The sequence below is a fragment of the Suncus etruscus genome, chromosome 2 (genome assembly GCF_024139225.1).
Source record: "Suncus etruscus isolate mSunEtr1 chromosome 2, mSunEtr1.pri.cur, whole genome shotgun sequence".
NCBI classification, from domain to species: Eukaryota; Metazoa; Chordata; class Mammalia; order Eulipotyphla; family Soricidae; genus Suncus; species Suncus etruscus.
In genome coordinates this window covers 15,080,628-15,099,637 of record NC_064849.1, presented here as the reverse complement: position 1 = coordinate 15,099,637, position 19,010 = coordinate 15,080,628, and the positions used below count along the sequence as shown (strand labels likewise).

Sequence of the window (19,010 nt, the reverse complement as noted above, 5' to 3'; positions counted from 1 at the left end):
ATGTCCTTACCATATTTTTTTTTTTGCTTTTCAGACAAATTAGTATGAATGGAATATTATAATGAAAAATATAACAAGGATACCTTACCATTATTCTTATGCACTGAGAACACTGTTAAGCCAGACATCCATCAGTAATTAATTTGAGGTGTTTTTGAGCATTTTTATTCATTTAATTTTTGGAATTTTGGCTTGGAAACCACACTTGGGAGGTGCTCAGGGTAGGCACCGGGCACCATGTGCCATGCCGGAGATCAAAACCAGGTTGGCCGCATGCAAGACAAATGCTCAACCTGCTATGCTATTGCTCTGGTCCCCCCTTTGGGATTTTTTTTTTTGATTCGTTTTCAGGACCACATCTGGCTTTGCTCAAAGATCATTCCTAGCACTGGGAAATGGGTCAACAGAATGCAAAGCAAGAGCCTTTATTTTCTTTTTGGTTACTTTTTGGTTATTGGGGCCACATCCATTTGACGCTCAGGGTTTACTCCTGGCTATGTGCTCAGAAATTGCTCCTAGCTTGGGGGGAGACCATATGGGACACCAGGGGATCCAACCACGGTCTGTCCTAGGCTAGCGCAGCGCTAGCAAGACAGATGCATTACCTCTAGCACCACTTATCTGGCCTCAAGAGCCTTAAATTAACCCTTGTGCTATCTCTTCGGCACCCATCAGTAATGGAAGAATAACATCTGGTATGGGGTACACTGAACTACATAGCAACCAAAACATTTGATGAATGTTAGGAAAATTCAATGAGCCACAAAGGACACTGGATGATACTGTTTATGTGAACTTTAAAAACTGGTTGTCCTCTAACATTTGCAAAGTAATTGGCAGTATAAATTGTAAAAACATTACATTGTTCATTCCCTTTATTTCTTTATATACCAGAGTGAGATCATCTGGCTTTTGTCCTCCTTCACTTAACATTTCATCCTTGTTGTGGCTAGAGGTAGAATTTCATCTCTTCTGTTAAGTGTTTAGCTTGGGACCTCAACGAACGGTGCTTTTTGTGGGGTCAGCTCTCATCCTCTGGCACAGAAAGAGCATGTGTTCTAGGACTTTGAGCTATCTCCCCAGTCTCTTCAAGATATATTCCATTGTGTACTGTTGAACTGATAGGGGTTTTTTTTGTTTTGTTTTGTTTTGGTTTGGTTTGGTTTGGTTTTGGTTTTTGGGCCACACCTGGCAATGCTCAGGCGTCCTGGCTGTCTGCTCAGAAATAGCTCCTGGCAGGCACGGGGGACCAAATGGGACACCGGGATTCGAACCAACCACCTTTGGTCCTGGATCGACTGCTTGCAAGTCAAACGCCACTGTGCTATCTCTCCAGGCCCCTGAACTGATAGTTTTATATTCTTGGGTTACATACCAAGGAGTGGAATCACAGGATCAAATTGGGAATTCTAGATTGATTTATTCTTTTTCTGCTGGTTTTGAGGCCATATTCAGTGATGTTTAGAACTTCTCTTTTACCTATCAAAAACCGACCTGGGTGGGATGAACCTCTGGATAGACCAGGGGTCTTAAACTCCCAGCCCGCGGGCCGTTTGCGGCCCTCCGTACAACATTTTGTGGCCTGCGGCCGGCCTTCATATATTGCAGTATTCGCGATTATTCACTTATCGAATAATCGCAATAAAAATCGCATTAGTAAGAAAAAAATCACATTAACCATTCGCATACCCTGAGCAGTTCTGTTCGGGGTATGCAAATGTTTAATGCGGTTTTTTGCAATTTTTTTTTTTTACTAATGGGATTTTTTATTGCGAATATTCGGTAAGCGAAATCCCTTATGCAGCCCTGCCTCACCCCGACTTTGCCTCCTGCGACCCCCAGGTAAATTGAGTTTGAGACGCCTGGGATAGACTCTCTACCCCAACCTCCACCCATGCTCTCCACCCATGGGGACGGTTCTATTTTCCCAATAAAGACCTTGGTCCTGGTGGGCTCCTCTCTCTCCATGTGGCAGAAAGGTCCCCAGACCCATTTCATCTCTCTCCAGCCTGGTTTGGATTATTTCCTGCAGTGGCCCTGTTCCAGACCAGCTTCCCTTTCCGATCGGGATTGGAGCGTGAGGATTTATTTACACCCTTCTTCACAACTCCCTTTACTACGCTGCAGCCACAATGGCCAGTTTAAAAAGAATTTGTTTTGTTTTGTTTTGTTTTTTTTGGGTCACACCTGGCTCTTCGCTCAGAAATCACTCCTGGCAGGCTTTGGGGACCACATGGGATGCCAGGATTCGAACCACCGTCCTTCTGCTTGCAAGGCAAACATCTTACCTCCATGCCAGCTCTCTGGCCCCAAGAATTTTTCTTTTTCTGTTGATCATACTCTGCTTACTCATGATTCTGCACTCAGGTAGGCTCTGACAACCACATGGGATGCCGGGGGTTAAACTTGGGTTGGCACATGCAAGGCAAATGCCCTACCTGCTGTCCTCCTGCTCTAGCTCAGAAAAAAAAAAATCAAATCTTATTTCTGCTTTAAAACTTTATTTCCACACATCTACTCCCAGAAAAAAATAATCAAATCTTATTTCTGCTTTAAAACTTTATTATTTCCACACATCTACTCCCATTTTTCTTTTTTTTTTTTTAGTTTTTGGGTCACACCCGGCGGTGCTCAGGGGTTACTCCTGGCTATCTGCTCAGAAATAGCTCCTGGCAGGCACGGGGGACCATATGGGACAATGGGATTCGAACCAACCACCTTAAGTCCTGGATCGGCTGCTTGCAAGGTAAACGCCGCTGTGCTATCTCTCCGGGCCCTACTCCCATTTTTCTTAGTTTGGGGGCCACTCTCAGCAGTGCTAGGTGATTATTTCTGGTTTGTGGAACTATGCAGTGCCTGGGATGGAAACCCATTCTTGTATGTAAAAAATGTCTTACAGAAAGTTTGTATATAAAGCTCGTGTATGTAATGCTCTCAAGCCATTTTCCTGGACCTTTTTCTTTTTTCTTTTTTTTTTTTTTTTTGGTTTTTGGGCCACACCCGTTTGACGCTCAGGGGATACTCCTGGCTAAGCGCTCAGAAATTGCCCCTGGCTTGGGGGAACCATATGGGACGCCGGGGGATCGAACCGTGGTCCGTTCCTTGGCTAGCGCTTACAAGGCAGACACCTTATCTCTAGCGCCACCTTCCCGGCCCCCCTGGACCTTTTTCTAGGCCTTTCTGCTTGCTTGCTTTGGAGGTGATCACCAGTGGTACTCAGGTGAGCACATGTAGTGCTGGGATTAAACTGAAGCCTGTTGTCTAATAGGCAATGTCCTACTCACTCTATCCTTGTGGCCCCAATTTCCCTTCTTTAATCTCAATTCCTGATAATTTTCTTCTTTGTTTGATGATTTGTTTTGGAGCCATACCCAGTAATGATCAGGGGTTACCTTTTTTTTCTTATTTTTTTTTGGGGGGGCCACACCCGGCAGTGCTCAGGGGTTACTCCTGGCTATCTGCTCAGAAATAGCTCCTAGCAGGCACGGGGGACCATATGGGACGTCGGGATTCGAACCAACCACCTTAGGTTGGCTGCTTGCAAGGCAAACACCGTTGTGCTATCTCTCCGGCCCAGGTTACCTTTTTTTACTAAAGCAATTTATTTATTTATTAGTTGATTGGTTTGTGGGCTGCACCTGGCAATGCTCAGTGGTTACACCTGGCTCTGTGCTCAGAAATAGCTCCTGGCAAGCTCAGGTGACCATACAGGATCGCAGGAATAGAATTGGGTCTGTCCCTGGTTGGCTGCATGCAAGGCAAATGTTTTAGTGCTGTGCTACCTCTCTGGCCCCCCTCAGGGGTGACTTCTAGATCTACATTCAGGGCTCATTCTTGGCAGCTCTGAGGACCATGATGTCAGGGATTGAACCCAGGTCAGCCATGTACAAGGCAAGAGTCCTACCAACCATACTCTCTTTCTGGTCCTCTGGCTTTTCTATTTCTTACAGTTCTCCACATACTTTTCCAGTGATCATTCCTAAGTACAGCCAGAAATAGCTTCCTCATCCCCAAAAATAAAAGCAAATACTTCAGGACCAGAGAGTTAGGCTGAATGAATGCCTTTAGTGCAGAATCCACATATGGATCTCCAAACACTAACAAGCAATTTCCAAGCACAGAGTAGGAGGAGGCCCTGAGCACCAGCGAGTATGGCATAAAAGAAAAAAGACAAGAGACTCCGAATCTACATCCAGCCAGTCTCAGGAGGCACAGTACTTACCTATCTCAAGGCTCTGGGCCCAAAAGACAATAGCTTCACATGTAACTACTTTTTTCTTTTGGTTTTCTGGGTCACACCTGGTGGTACTCAGAGGTTACTCCTGGCTCTGCACTCAGAAACTGTTCCTGGCTTGGGGGACAATATGGAATGCTGGAGACTGAACCCACATCTGTCCTGAGTCAGCTGTATGCAAGGCAAATGCCCAAGCACTATGCTACTGTCTGGCCCAATTACTTGTTTCATTGTAAACTTCCTCCCTGTCTCATCTTAGCACAAGAATGACGATTCTTTCTCCCAGTACATATCTTACAAACTAGGCAGCCAGAGTGGTAGTACAAGTTTAGACACTTGTCCAACCCCAATTCAAGCACTGACACTTCATGTGGTCTAAAGACCGTGGATGATCCCTGGAAACAGAGCTAAGCGGTGCTGGGTGTGACACATACCCCAAAATAGATAAAATAGTATCTTAATGGTAAAACACCTGTTTTGCAGGTATGAGTTCATGTACATTCAATCTCTATCATACCTATTATTCAAGTGGGATAGCAACTACTAGGCCTCATTGTCACAGACTATCTGGCACACCACAATAAAATATGTACACAAGATCATAAGTGTGCAAACAGTGACCCTAGGATGCAAGCCCCATTCATGAACAAAAAAATCATAAAAACAAAAAGGCTCTTGCTTCTGCATTCTAGCAAGCCAGTCCAGCAGGTGGGGCCCTTCGCCCCTCTCCCCCAAGATAAACAAAAATAATTGAAACAATTATACTGGTTTGGTTTAATTCTTTTCACATGTAGGTAAAAACCACTTGTTGCCAATAGAAGTTCCATATGTTCTATAACATCAAAAACTATAAATCTACTGATATGTAAAAAGTATTAAGAATTCAAAGTAACAAAAGCAGTCAAAAATCCTGGTGTGAGGTTGTCATGTGGAAAACCCACATTATCCACAGAGAGGCAAATTCAACAAGTCAAAGATGTCTGCTATAATGAAAACCTTGCTGTAATTACAAGCTCATTATGGTCCAATAGTCAGTTTTCAAACAGTAACTTAAACCAAAGCCAAGTTGGACTTGGCTGTCTCCAAGGGAAACTTGGGTGTCTTCTGCAATTGCATTTCTGTACAAGCGGGGCCAGATATTAGAACCATGGTGTTACACTAAGGATGGGTTTCCCTCAGCAGCAGTGATAGCTGGTGTTTAATACTGGAAGCTGCGTTTAGTCTGGATATCATCAAGAATCTGCTGTAGCTCCTCATCTTCAAACCGTCCCTCGAGGCTACAGGAAGAAAACCCAAAGAAATAGTCTTAATAACTGAGGTTGTTCCCCCACTTCCATGTTGATAATTAAATACCACCTACTCACCTCCTATTCATCACAAAACACAGACAACTTGAACTCGAAACTCTATTTCTGTTCTCTTTTCTTTTTATTTGTTTTTGGTTTTGGGTCACACCGGGCAGCACTCAGGGTTTACTCCTGGCTCTATGCTCAGAAATTGCTCCTGGCAGGCTTGGGGGACCATATGGGATGCTGGAATATGAACCACCATCCTTCTGCATGCAAGGCAAATGCCCTACCTTCATGCTATCTATCCAGCCCTCTGTTCTGCTTTTCATTTAAAAAAAAAAAATATGTCAAGTATATAAAAGGTATAAAAAGTAAGATAACCTTATACCTTTGGTTTTTTTTTGTTTTTTTTTTTGGTTTTTTTTTTTTGGTTTTTGGGCCACACCCTGTGACGCTCAGGGGTTACTCCTGGCTATGCGCTCAGAAGTCGCTCCTGGCTTGGGGGACCATATGGGACGCCGGGGGATCGAACCGAGGTCCGTCCTAGGCTAGCGCAGGTAAGGCAGGCACCTTACCTTTAGCGCCACCGCCCGGCCCCAACCTTATACTTTTGTATTTTTTTAATTTGGAGGCCACTCCTGGCATTGCTCAGAACGCATTCCTGCTGGGCTTAGGGGACATTTGGAATATAGAGGATTGAATCTTGGTTGGCAATGTGCAAAGACAAGTGCCCTACCACTTTATTATTGTTCCAGTCAACTAATTTAACCTACCATTAACCTTAATTCAATCTGATATTGATCTTAAATATATACACACATATATAAACATACATCTATTTACAAGCAACTATATCTGCATATCTGTATTTCTGTAAATGACATTTAGCACTGTTTCAAAATGCTTTGTTTGGTTTTGGGGACATAACCAACAACTCTTAGGAGCTGCTACTCAATGCTCAATGATTGCTCAGGGTGCACAGTGGTGCCAGAGATTTAACACAAGCCTCCTGCGGACAAAGCTGAATTAGAGAGAGAAAAAGAGAGGAAGAAGAAAAATGAAGAGAGGAGACATAAGAAAGAGAAAGGAGGAAAAAAGAAAAGGAGAAAGAAGGCTAGAGTGATAGCACAGCAGTAGGGCATTTGCCTTGTACGTGGCCAACCCCGGAATGGACCAATTCCCAGCATCCCATCTGGTCTCTCGAGCCTGCCAACAGCGATTTCTGAGTGCAGAGCCAGAAGTAACCCCTGAGCACTACTGAGTGTGGCAAACACCCCCCCCCCCCAAAAAAAAGAAAGAACAGGGGCCGGAGAGATAGCATAGCAGGAGAATTTTTGCCTTGGCATGCAGAAGGACAGTGGTTCGAATCCCGGCATCCCATATGGTCCCCCGAGTCTGCCAGGAGCAATTTCTGAGCAGACAGCCAGGAGAAACCCCTGAGCACTGCCGGGTGTGACCCAAAAACCAAAAAAAAAGAAAGAACAAAGAAAGGAGACAAACTATTAAAATATAAATTACAATCTGTTCTCATGTAGCAAACTGTTGTCAAGTTTCTATAATTACAATAGTCAACACTGGAATAAATGTTTCCTTATAAATTTGCAAGGTGTTATTAGGGCAGTTAGCCAGGAATGAAATTATTTTTTGATTATTTTTTGGGGGGGTTTGGTGGGGGCAATCACACTTGGCTGTATTCAGGGCTAACTCCTGGTTCTGCACTTGGCAATTATTCCTGGCAGGCTCATGGGACCATATGGGATACAGGGGAATCGAACATGCATCAACCTCTTACAAAGAAAATGTCTAACATGCTATACTATTTTTCTAGCCCAGGAGCAAATTATTGAATTAAAGGATATATTATTTTTAACTCTATTAGATGTAGCCAAAACAATCTTTATTAGATTACTCTCTAAAAATACTGTATAGATAGGGAATTGGGGCTAGGTATATAGCTCAATAGTAAAGCTCATATATCTTACATATCTCATACTCAGGACACCTAAGTATAAGGTGTATAGTCTAAGACTATACTGGTCATGTTCAGGGGTTATTCCTGACTGCACTCAGGAAACACTCACAAGAGATGCCAGAGTCTGAACCCGGATTGGCTGCTTGCAAGGCACTACGGTACCTGAGCTCTATCAGTCCAAACTGATTTAAAAAAATCAATTTTTAGAAAGGAGAATAAGAGCTGGATAGAAACAACAGGTACAGAGCTTGTCTTGCATGCACCTTACTTAGGTTGGTTACCAACAACCACCTTCCAAACACTGCCTGAGGTGATCCCTAAGGGCAAAATCCGAGCAATGCTGGTTGTGAACCAAAAACAAAAACCCAGAATAAAATAAAGGAGAATGGTTGGCAAGGGCTATCCCAAGATGTGAAATGCAGAAGAAATGGGATTTGATTCCTGGAACTACTGGTCTGACCCTAATCTTTTTTTTGAACTGCATTTTGAACCGGGATGTGACAAGATGCAAACTTTATGCCTTGCATGCAAATGCCTTGGGTACAAACCCCAATACCAACAAAAAAGGAGGGATAGAGGAAGAACAGAGTGACGGGGCTATTTTATACACCTTACATCAAGATTTAGTTGCTCCACACTTCTGCTAACTATTTTGCTATAAAACCATCATCCTTAGGACCTGAAGATATTGTACAATGGGTAAGCGCTTGCCTTGCATATTGCCAAACTGAATTCGAGCTCTAGTACCCCAGATGGCTTTCAAATCACCCCAGAAGTGATCTCTAAACAGTCAAGATTAAACCCTGAACACAGCTGGGTGTGACACAAAATAAAACAAAAACCAACATCTCATATTCTTTTTTTTTTTGTTTTGTTTTTGGCCACACCCGGCTGCGCTCAGGGCTTACTCCAGGCTGTCTGCTCAGAAATAGCTCCTGGATGGGGGCCGGGCGGTGGCGCTGGAGGTAAGGTGCCTGCGCTAACCTAGGACGGACCGCGGTTCGATCCCCCGGCGTCCCATATGGTCCCCCAAGAAGCCAGGAGCAACTTCTGAGCGCATAGCCAGGAGTAACCCCTGAGCGTCACAGGGTGTGGCCCAAAAACCAAAAAAAAAAAAAAAAAAAAAAAAGAAATAGCTCCTGGCAGGCACGGGAGACCATATGGGACACCGGGATTCGAACCAACCACCTTGGGTCCTGGATCGGCTGCTTGCAAGGCAAACGTCACTGTGCTATCTCTCCAGTCCCAACATCTCATATTCTGTCTGTACCCCTCAACCTCATCCTATTCATTGTTTATATTTTGTTTTTTTTTTGTTTGTTTTTTTTTTGGTTTTTGGGCCACACCCGTATGACGTTCAGGGGTTACTCCTGGCTATGTGCTCAGAAATCACCCCTGGCTTGGGGGGACCATATGGGACGCAGGGGGATCAAACCTCGGTCCGCTTGTGAGGCAGACACCCTACCACTAGCGCCACCTTCCTGGCCCTGTTTATATTTTTTGTTTTGATTTGTTTGTACCACACCCTACATTCTCAGGGATTACTCCTAGCTCTACACTAAGGAACTACTACAGTGCTGAGGGATGCAGAAATCAAACCCAAGTCAGCTATATGCAAGATAAACACCTTAGCCACTACACTATAGCTCTGGCCTCTCATATTATGGGGGGGAGAGGGGTGTAATGGGATTTGGGTTTTTGGACAACACCGGCTGTGCTCAGGGATTACTCCTGGCTGGCTCAGGGGACCATATGAGATACCGAGGATTGAACCTAGGTCCATCCCGGGTCGGCTGTATGCAAAGCAAACACCCTTACCGCTGAGCTATATCACTCAGGCCCCTGGCCCCTCATATTCTGCTTTTAATAAAGATACACATTCAATTTTGGTGTTAGATAGCATGGAGGTAAGGCATTTACCTTTCATGCAGAAGATCATCGGTTAGAATCCTGGCGTCCCATATGGTCCCCCGTGCCTGCCAGGAGCAATTTCTGAGCACGGAGCCAGGAAAAAGCCCTGAGCACTGCTGGGTGTGACCCAAAAACCACAAAAAAAAAAAAGCCCACTATATCTTAAGTAATTCTTCTTATAGGAATGGACACAATAAACATAAAACTTACATACCTTGGGATCAGAGCCTTGGACTCCTCAGCAGTTTCTGGGCAAAGGTTGGCTAAACAGGCCAACTCAAACTTATGAAGCTTTTTCTGTAGCAATAAACTGAATGTAGGAAAGAAAATAAAAACAATTTTAAAATGATCAATAGCAGGACCAGAGATAGCAGCAACAGCACATCCTCCCCCCAGTAAATTTTTTTCAATAAAAACTATTCTGGGAGGGCTGGAGAGATAGCATGGAGGTAAGGTATTTGCCTTGCATGGAGAAGGACGTCAGTTCGAATCCCAGCATCCCATATGGTCCCCCCAAGCCTGCCAGGAGTGATTTCTCAGCACAAAGTCAGGAGGAACCCCTGAGCACTGCCGGGTGTGAACCAAAAAGAAAAACTATTCTGGGGCCAGAGAGACAGCAATAGGTAGGGCGTTTGCCTTGCATGTAGAGGGATGGTGGTTCAAATCCTGGTATCCCATATGGTCCCCTGAGCCTGCCAGGAGTGATTTCTGAACATAGAACCATGAGTAACCCCTGAGCGCTGCCAGATGTGACCCAAAAACAAAAACAAACAAACAAACAAAAAAAAACAGAACAATTATTCTGGGGCTGGAGCGATAATATAGCGGTAAGGCATTTGCCTTGCACGTGGACAATACATGACGGACCTCAGTTCGAATCCTGGCATCCCATATGCTCCCCCTAGCCTGCCAGGAGTGACTTCAGAGCGCAGAGCCAGGAGTAACCCCTGAGCTCTACCAGGTGTGACCCCCCCCAAAATAAAAACTTCTGCTGTGGGACCGGAGCAGTGGCGCAAGCGGTAGGGCATCTGCCTTGCAGGCGCTAACCTAGGACAGACCACAGTTTGATCCCCTGGTGTCCTAGATGGTCCCCCAAGCCAGGAGCAATTTCTGAGTACATAGCCAGGAGTAATCCCTGAGCGTCACCAGGTGTGGACCAAAAAACCCAAAACAACAACAACAAAAAAAAACTATTATGCTGGGGCTGGAGTGATATAGCACAGTAGCAGGGTGTTTGCCTCACATGCAGCCAACCCAGAATAGACCCAGGTTTGATCCCAGCATCCCATATGATCTCCAAACTGCCAGGAGTGACTTCTGAGTACAGAGTCACTGGGAGTGACCCCCCAAAAAATTATGCTTCTCACACATACATACAAAAAAATACCTTTCCTTTATGACTCACCTACGAACACTGGCTATGGTCTCTCTATTTTTGAAACGACTAAAACGGGCTGTGTAGTTTAAAGTTTTCATGAAGACCTCGGAAAGTTCTTGTTCATCCTCAGCACTCTCATTCTGCTGCTTCCGATGCTCCAAAAGCATATGAACTTCTGAATTTAGAAGCGTCTCAGCTGTTTCAAACTCTGTTTGGGAGAAGCACAAATGTCAGCAGAAAATATTCCTTGAAAGATGACCTTATGAACATTTGCTTTGAAAACAACAGCAAGGATATGTTGCTTAGAAATCAAGGCCTCGGGGCCGGGAAGGTGGCGCTAGAGGTAAGGTGTCTGCCTTACAAGCGCTAGCCAAGGAACGGACCGCGGTTCGGTTCGATCCCCCCAAGCCAGGGGCGATTTCTGAGCACATAGCCAGGAGTAACCCCTGAGTGTCAAACGGGTGTGGCCCAAAAACCAAAAAAAAAAAAAGAAATCAAGGCCTCACCACCTACATTTTGCCCTTTCAAACTGGCATACCACAAGGTACAACCAGTTAATGAGATCATTCAAATTCAGTCCATTTGGACTAGAACCTGACAGTCATGCAAATAATATTGTTAGCCTCACCATAATTACGCCAGTGACTGATCTCAAAACTGAACATAACCAATTATTATTTCCTTCCGGACTATTCATAACCTATTTCTAGAACTAATATGAAACTCAATTTCAATTACTACCTGTTTCAAAAGGCTATGTTTGGAAAAACATGATAATAATGTGCTACAATTTCTAGTTATTTCCACTTTTCTACCCAGGTCATCTGTGTTTTTCTGTATTAGTTCCTACCCTCCAGATTTCAGTCTAATGGAATCTGTACACCAAAGGTATTTACCAACAGGATTTGGGGGGGGGGGGGGGAGTTGGGACGATACCCAGTGGCGCTCAGGGTTTACTCCTGGCTCTGTACTCAAAATTGCTTCTGGGAGGCTAGGGGGGCCATATGGGATGCTGGGAATAAAACTCGGGTCAGCCATGTACAAAGCAAATGTCTTACCTATTATGCTATAGCTCTGGACCCTGGCCATTCATTTATTTAAAAACATACAATGCATGGGGCCAGAGAGATAGCACAGCAATAGGGCATTTGCCTTGAATGTGGCCGACCTAGGACAGACCCGGGTTCTATTTCTGGCATCCCATATGGTCCCCCCCCCCAAGCCTCTCAGGAGCAATTTCTGAGCACAGAGCCAGGAGTGGCCCATGAAAGACGCCGGGAATAGCCCAAAAACAATAACAAAAACAAAAACAAAAAAAGATGGAGGGCTAGAGCTATAGTAAGGCACTTGCATGTGGCTTACCCAGGTTGGATCCTCAGCATTCCAGCCCTGAGTACTACCTTGAGTGATCCGTGAGCAAGCCCTGCATACCACTGGGTATGGTCAAAGAAACTATAATAAATACACATGATAAAGAAATTATGGTACACATACACTACCCAGCAGTAAACACACACATACACACAAAGTCATGCAATTTGCTACTATGTGGATGGAACTAGAGCAGTGGTCCTCAAACTATGGCCCGCGGGCTACATATTGTATTTGTATCTGTTTTTTTTTCTTCATTGCAAAATAAGATATATGCAGTGTGCATAAGAATTCGTTCATAAGTTTTGTTTTTACTACAGTCAGACCCTCCAATGGTCTGAGGGACAGTGAACTGGCCCCCTGTTTAAAAAGTTTGAGGACCCCTGAAAACAGACTTGTATCAACTGTACACTGTCCACAAAAATACATTTCAAGGGCTAGGGCTATATTATAGATTAATTAGACACCTAAATAAAATGCAAAAAAAATAAGAGGCTGGAGAGACAGCATGGAGGAAGGCGTTTGCCTTGCATGCAGAAGGACAGTGGTTCGAATCCTGGCATCCTATATGGTCCCCCATGACTGCCAGGAGTGATTTTTGAGCGTAGAGCCAGGAGGAACCCTTGAGCTCTGCCAGACGTGACCAAAAAGAATCAAAAAGAAAGAAATGTAAAAGAACAGAATCTGAAAGAAAATACATAAAACACTTTCCATGAATATGGCATGTTATATATCTTAAAACAAAGAACACTAAGAGAAATTATTGATAAATTGGACTTTATTAAAATTCATAAATTTTTTTCATTAAGACACAATTTTAGGGGCTGAGAGATAGCACAGCTGTAGGGCATCTGCCTTGCATGAAGCTGATTCAAACAGATGGTGGTTTGAATCCCAGCATCCTATATGGTCCCCCATGCCTGCCAGGAGTGACTTCTGAGAGCAAAGCCAGTAGTAACTCCTGAGCGCTGCTGGGTGTCACCCAAAACAAACAAACAAATAAAAAAAATTGACACAATTTTACCAAAAGATACACCACAGGGGCCTGAGAGATAGCATGGGGTAAGGTGTTTGCCTTGCATGCAGGACGGTGATTCGAATCCCGGCACCCCATATGGTCCCCAGAGCCTGCCAGGGGCGATTTCTGAGCGTAGAGTCAGAAGTAACCCCAGAGCGCTGCCGGGTGTGACCCAAAACCAAAAACGCCCCATAGAGGTAGGGCATTAGCCTTGCACATGGCAGATCCAGGACAGACCAGATCTTAGTTCAATCCCCAGGATCCCAAATGGTCCCTAGAGACAGGAGCGATTTTGGAGCACATAGCCAGGAGTAATCCCTGAGCATCACAGGGTGTGGCCCAAGAGGCCAAAAAAAAAAAAAAAAAAAAAAAGCTACACTACAGCATAGGAGGTATATTATTGCAGTAATTCCTTTTTTTTTTTCTTTGCATCCTTCTGGATGCAACGCAAACACCATACCTCCATGCTATCTCTCCAGCCCCTATTGCAGTAATTTCTAAAAACCATTAAGTGCCAATTTGTGTTTTGTTTTGTTTTTTGTTTTTTTGGTCACCCCCGTGGGGCTCAGGGGTTACTCCTGACTCTGCACTCAGAAATCACTCCTGGCAGGCATGGGGGACCATATGGGATGCTAGGATTCAAACCACCATCTCACCTGAATCGGCTGCATGCAAGGCAAATGCCCTACCACTGGCTATCTCTCCAGACACTTAAGTACCAATTTGGGAAAAAAAACTCCACAGAATATGTTCAAATGACTAAGAAATATGTGAAGAGTGGTCAGAAAAAATGCATGAAAATCAAAATTGAGGGGGTCAAGCAATAGCATGGCAGGCAGGGCATTTGCCTTGCAAGCAGCCAACCCAGATTCAATCCCCAGCATCCATATGGTCCCTTAAGCCTGCCAAAATAACCCTTGAGTGCCAATGGGTGTGGCTCAAAAAAAAATCAAAAAATCAAAAATGAGGGGCTGGAGTGATATGATAGTATAGCATGTAGGTGTTTGCTTTGCACACAGCTAACCAATCAGATATGGTCCCTTCAGCCTGCCAGGTATGATCCTAGAGTGCAGAGCCAGGAATAAGCCCTGAACATTACTACCAGGTATGACCACAAAACAAAACTAAACTAAAAAACAAAGCTGTGGGGGGAAGGGGGGAGGCGCAAAAAAAAAAAAAAAAAAAAAAAAAGCTGTGAGGGGCCAGAGTCTAGATAGAACATCAGGCAGGGCCTTTGCTTTGCATGTAATAAACCGGGAGTTCAATCTCTTATACCCCATATGGTTCCAAGCCCCACCAAGAGTGATCGAGGAAAGACAGGCTGGAGTAAGCTTACTGGGTGTGATCCCAAAAACAAAACAACGAACTAGAAATATCTACAGCAAAAGATTTATAAGCAAGAACATTCAAGGCAGTTCTAATCATAACAAGCCGTCCCCCGAAAGCAGAAACCCAGATGTCCTTGAATAGCAGAAGGGCTCAAAATATCTGCTAGATGTATTACCTAAAACACAACGGGGCACCAAGGGAGAACAGATTCCTGTTAGACACAAAACATAATATAATATAGATGACTCTTAGAAATGTTGATGAGGGCCTGGAGAGATAGCACAGAGGCGTTTGCCTTGCAAGCAGCCAATCCAGGACCAAAGGTGGTTGGTTCGAATCCCGGGGGACCATATGGTCCCCCGTGCCTGCCAGGAGCTATTTCTGAGCAGACAGCCAGGAGTAACCCCTGAGCACCGCCAGGTGTGGCCCAAAAACCAAAAAAAAAAAAAAAAAAAAAAAATGTTGATGAGAAAAAACTCAGCAAAAATCACATTCAATGAATTTCATTTTAAAAAGCAAGACAAGAGGCTAAGCGACAGCACAGAGGGTAGGGTGTTTGTCTTCTAGGTGGCCAGCCTGGGTTCAGGGTTGATCCCTGGCATCCCATATGGTCCCCCAAGCCTGTAACTTTTGAGCACAGAACACAGGAACAAGTTTACCCCACAGAGATAGGGTGTTTGCCTTGCACACGGCAGATCTAGGACAGACCAGATCTTGGTTCAATCCCCAGTGTCCCAAATGGTCCCTACAGCAAGGAACGATTTTGATTTCAGAGCACATAGCCAGGAGTAATCCCTGAGCATCACAGGGTGTGGCCCAAAAGGCAAAAAAAAAACCCCACAAAATCCTCTGGTAACACAACAATATTAATTTGACGAGTTACATGGCGAAAACAAAAGGAATTAATGATGGGCTCTATTAAGGCCTGAGTACCACATATTCATTTGTAAAACTTCTTGGGGAGGGGGGTTCGGAGGGAAGTCCACAAAGTACAAAGTAGAAGAGCAGACCTAGCCTTGCATGTTGCAGACCCAGGTACAATCACCAATACCCAGTATGGTCCCCACAGCCAAGAGTGATTCCTGGGCATAAAGCTAGGAATAATAAGCCTTGAGAACTACTAGGTGTGGCCCAGAAACCAAAAAACAAATCTCCTATCAACAGGCACTGGAGGGAGAGCATTTGCCTTGCATGCAGCCAATCCAGGACAGATGATGGTTCAAATCCTAGCATCCCATATAGTTGTGCCAGCCCCCCCCCCAAAAAAAATCCTAACTTACTGTTTGTTCCAACTTGTTCCAACACTCAATGCTCCCTTGATCCCCAAGAGCAAAGGACTACTGGCTAGTTGGTGCCTAATTTACACAAGAGTCAAACCCAAAAGGTCTAGTTCTCCATTTCCACCTGTTGCTCCTTTCCTCCCTCCCCCTTCAATTTTCCCTCTAAAAGACACATTCAGCAGAAATAAATGGGCCCTGAGAGTGTGAGACCCCCAAATTCCATCCCTGGCCCTGCTAAAGATTAAAAAATAACAACACTTAAAAGCAAAATAAAATGTCAAGTCATTTGTGTACAAGTCGGTATTCAATGGACCATGGATTCCATTTCCAACCAAAATTATTCAATACTATAAAAACCCTCCTTAAGGGTTGGTGGGTTAATAGGCTTACTAGTCTAAGCATGAAGGAGGCCCTGCTCAGATCCTCAGCACTGCTGGAGCACAGAGCTGGGAGTGTTACAGAAATCTGACCAAAAAAACAGGTTCAGGTTCTTGAAAATAAGAGCCAAAGTCAGCATGGAGACTGACCTGGTTAACCCAAAACGGGTTGAGATATGAACCCAATGGGTTGTGAACACAGTTCACTTTTATGTTTATTAGGTTAGATACAGGATAAACAGATTGTATAGGGAGCAATTTTCCTTACCTGACACATGCACAAGGGTAATGCTTGGTACAATCAGTAATGAACATACTCTCTTAAGTTCCATATTTACTGATTGCTTCTGTGTCTCCCATCCCATTCCCAATCAAGCAGGCACCAAAAATCGTATCCAATGAATTTCATCTTAATAAAAACAAAAACAAAAACAAAAACAAAAACAAAACAAAAACAAGTCAAGAGGCCTAAGCGATAACACCGTGGATAGGGTGTTTGTCTTCTAGGTGGCCAGCCTGAGTTCAGGGCTGATCCCTGGTATCCCATATGGTCCCCCAGATGAGTCTAGCTCTTCTAATTCTGGCTAGAAACTTCTTGATTGACGATCTACTCATCTTTGCCCAGCTCCTAGAACCAACTCAGAGATCCTCCCTCTAATTCCCGCTACGGGGAGAGCACCTCCCTATGAAGCTCCACCCACCACCCAAGTTCAAGCAGCTGCTTCTGCCCTAGGTTGATTTCGAACTCATCTAAGTATGTCCATACAACAAACGACTGAGAGGACATCCAAGGCCGCTGCCACTGTAGTGGCAGACAGTTTCTGGGTGGCAGTGGTGACATCTCTTTTTATTTTGTTTTTGTTTTGGGGTCACACCAGCAGCACTCAGGGGTAAGCTACTCCTGGCAGGCTCGGGGGACCAGATGGGATGCCGGGATTCGAACCACCATTGGTCCTGGATCTGCAGGGTGCAAGGCAAGAACCTTCCGCTGTGCAACCTCTCCGTTGCACAGCCCCATGAGTGACATCTCTTGCAGCTGCTCAACTAGCAGAGGACCATGTGGCAAGGCCCAGCCCGGTCGCTCCCGGGCCCGTGGACTCCCTGAGGACTCCCAAGCCTACGGAAGAATGGCGGGAGCACTAGAAGAGCCCCCTGAGCCCCACCTTTGGGGAAGATGAGCTGAGAAGCATCTTCTTCCACGTCGCCAGCCCGCGGGTCACAACCGCCAGCCGCCATGGTCGGGCCAGAGTGAGCGGGACGCCGCCTCCGCCGAGCGCAAATGCGCAGGCGCGGACGGAAAGGGCGGGATCTACTGGCGGTAAGGGCGGAAAAGGCGGGACCTACTGGCAGGTAAGGGCGGAAGTGTGGTGCTATTGCCTGGAGCGGGACGGGTCGAAGCCGTGAAGCTATCCCGGAAGTTCTTGCAGCTCTTCCGGAAGTCTTGCTCAACCCTGGGAGGGAGAGGGGAGAGCCGGGACGGAAAGATAGCTCAGCGGTTGGGCATTGACCTTGCACGCAGCACAACCAGGACAGACGGTGGTTCGAATCCCGACATCCCAAATGGTCCCCCAAACCTGCCAGGAGCGATTTCTGAGTGCAGAGCCTGGAGTAATCCCTAAATGCCGCCGGGTGTGACTCACAAACGAAACAAAACAAAACGAAGGAGAGAGAGCCAAGGTGTGACCCGCACTGGGAGAAAACCATGCATCTGGAGCCAGGGAGATTGTTGTACAGTGGGCCTTGCACGCGGCCGACCCGGGTTCGATTCCCCGGTAACTCCTGAGTATTGACGCATGTGACAAAAAATTAAAGTAAAATAAAATAAACATGCACTTTCTTGTCTCCCAACATGCTCTTTGTTGCGCATCCTGAAACTGGCCACTTGGGGTCACAGTTCATCAGTTCATCAACTGTGATGTGTCACTGTTAAAATGAGTTGAGATCCAGGAACCCTCAAGGGATTTTTCCCAGGGTACAAGGCAGAAGCACTTCAAATTTTTGTTTTTGTTCCACAGAAGTGATGCTCACTCTGTTACTCCTGTCTCTGCAACTCAAAAATCACTCCTGATGGGCCCAGATCATATATGGAATGCTGGAGGTCAAACCCAGGTTAGCAAAGTACAATGCAAATTCCTTAAGCCCTGTACTATCTGGCTAGCCCAGTATATTAAATCTTTTATATATGGGTTACACATAGCAGTGTTCTTGATTGTTCCAGCTACAGCCACCAGGGCGTGTCTGCTAGGCCCTACCACTCATATGCCAGACATGTACTTTACCAGTTACCTTGAGCTTTACCAGATTACTGACCCAAATGGTGATAAATTTTTTTGGTCATTTGTTTTGGAGCCACAGCCAAGCAGTGCTCAAATGATTACTCCCGGTTATGCACTCAAGTATTACTCCTAGTAGTTCTCCGGAGAGCACATGGAATTCTGAGGATCAGATTTGGGTTGGCCATGTGCAAGGCAAGCACACTACCTCTGTACTGTCTCTCCAAACCCAATTTGTTTAGGGGCATCACTCCCAGGTATTCAGGGATTACTCTTGGCAGTGCTTAGAGAAAAGTTGTACCTAACTGGTATGAAACCAGTTTGAGGGTGCAAAGCACATACCTTTTCCTCTGTAACTAACTCTCCTGCCTAACTATAGTTTTTTTGTTTTGGGGTACACCTGGGGTTACTCCTGGCTCTATGCTCAGAAATCACTCCTGGCAGGCTCAGGATGCCATGATTCGAACCAGGGTCTGTCCTGTGTTGGCCACATGCAAGGCAAATGCCTTACTGTTGTGCTATCACTCGGGCCCCATAAATATAGTACTTATATTTTAGTCTTGGCTCTGTGCTCAGGA

At 45.2% G+C, this 19,010-nt stretch overlaps 1 protein-coding gene and 1 long non-coding RNA gene across 2 annotated transcripts; both read right to left on the bottom strand.

Moving 5' to 3' along the window:
- Window positions 1–1,400: 1,400 nt before the first annotated feature.
- On the bottom strand, window positions 1,401–1,987 carry LOC126002118 (uncharacterized). The gene is made up of 2 exons (XR_007492895.1): window positions 1,893–1,987; window positions 1,401–1,528 (listed from the first exon to the last, which is right to left on the bottom strand). It is a non-coding gene; the product is annotated as an uncharacterized LOC126002118 (long non-coding RNA).
- Window positions 1,988–4,984: 2,997 nt separating this feature from the next.
- POLR2D (RNA polymerase II subunit D) lies at window positions 4,985–17,417 on the bottom strand. The gene is made up of 4 exons (XM_049769342.1): window positions 17,323–17,417; window positions 10,812–10,992; window positions 9,621–9,716; window positions 4,985–5,511 (listed from the first exon to the last, which is right to left on the bottom strand). The coding sequence occupies exons 1-4, from the start codon at window positions 17,393–17,395 to the stop codon at window positions 5,433–5,435; spliced, it is 429 nt and encodes a 142-aa protein (XP_049625299.1). The 5' UTR covers window positions 17,396–17,417; the 3' UTR covers window positions 4,985–5,432.
- Between the last annotated feature and the right edge of the window lie 1,593 nt (window positions 17,418–19,010).

Coding starts and splice junctions, on each gene's coding strand:
- POLR2D (XM_049769342.1), bottom strand. CDS start 17,395: ATGGCGGCTGGCGGTTGTGACCCGCGGGCTGGCGACGTGGAAGAAGAT. Junction 10,993..17,322: donor TCAGCTCATCTTCCCCAAAG/GTGGGGCTCAGG, acceptor TCTCCCAAACAG/AGTTTGAAACAGCTGAGACG. Junction 9,717..10,811: donor ACCATAGCCAGTGTTCGTAG/GTGAGTCATAAA, acceptor TCCTACATTCAG/TTTATTGCTACAGAAAAAGC.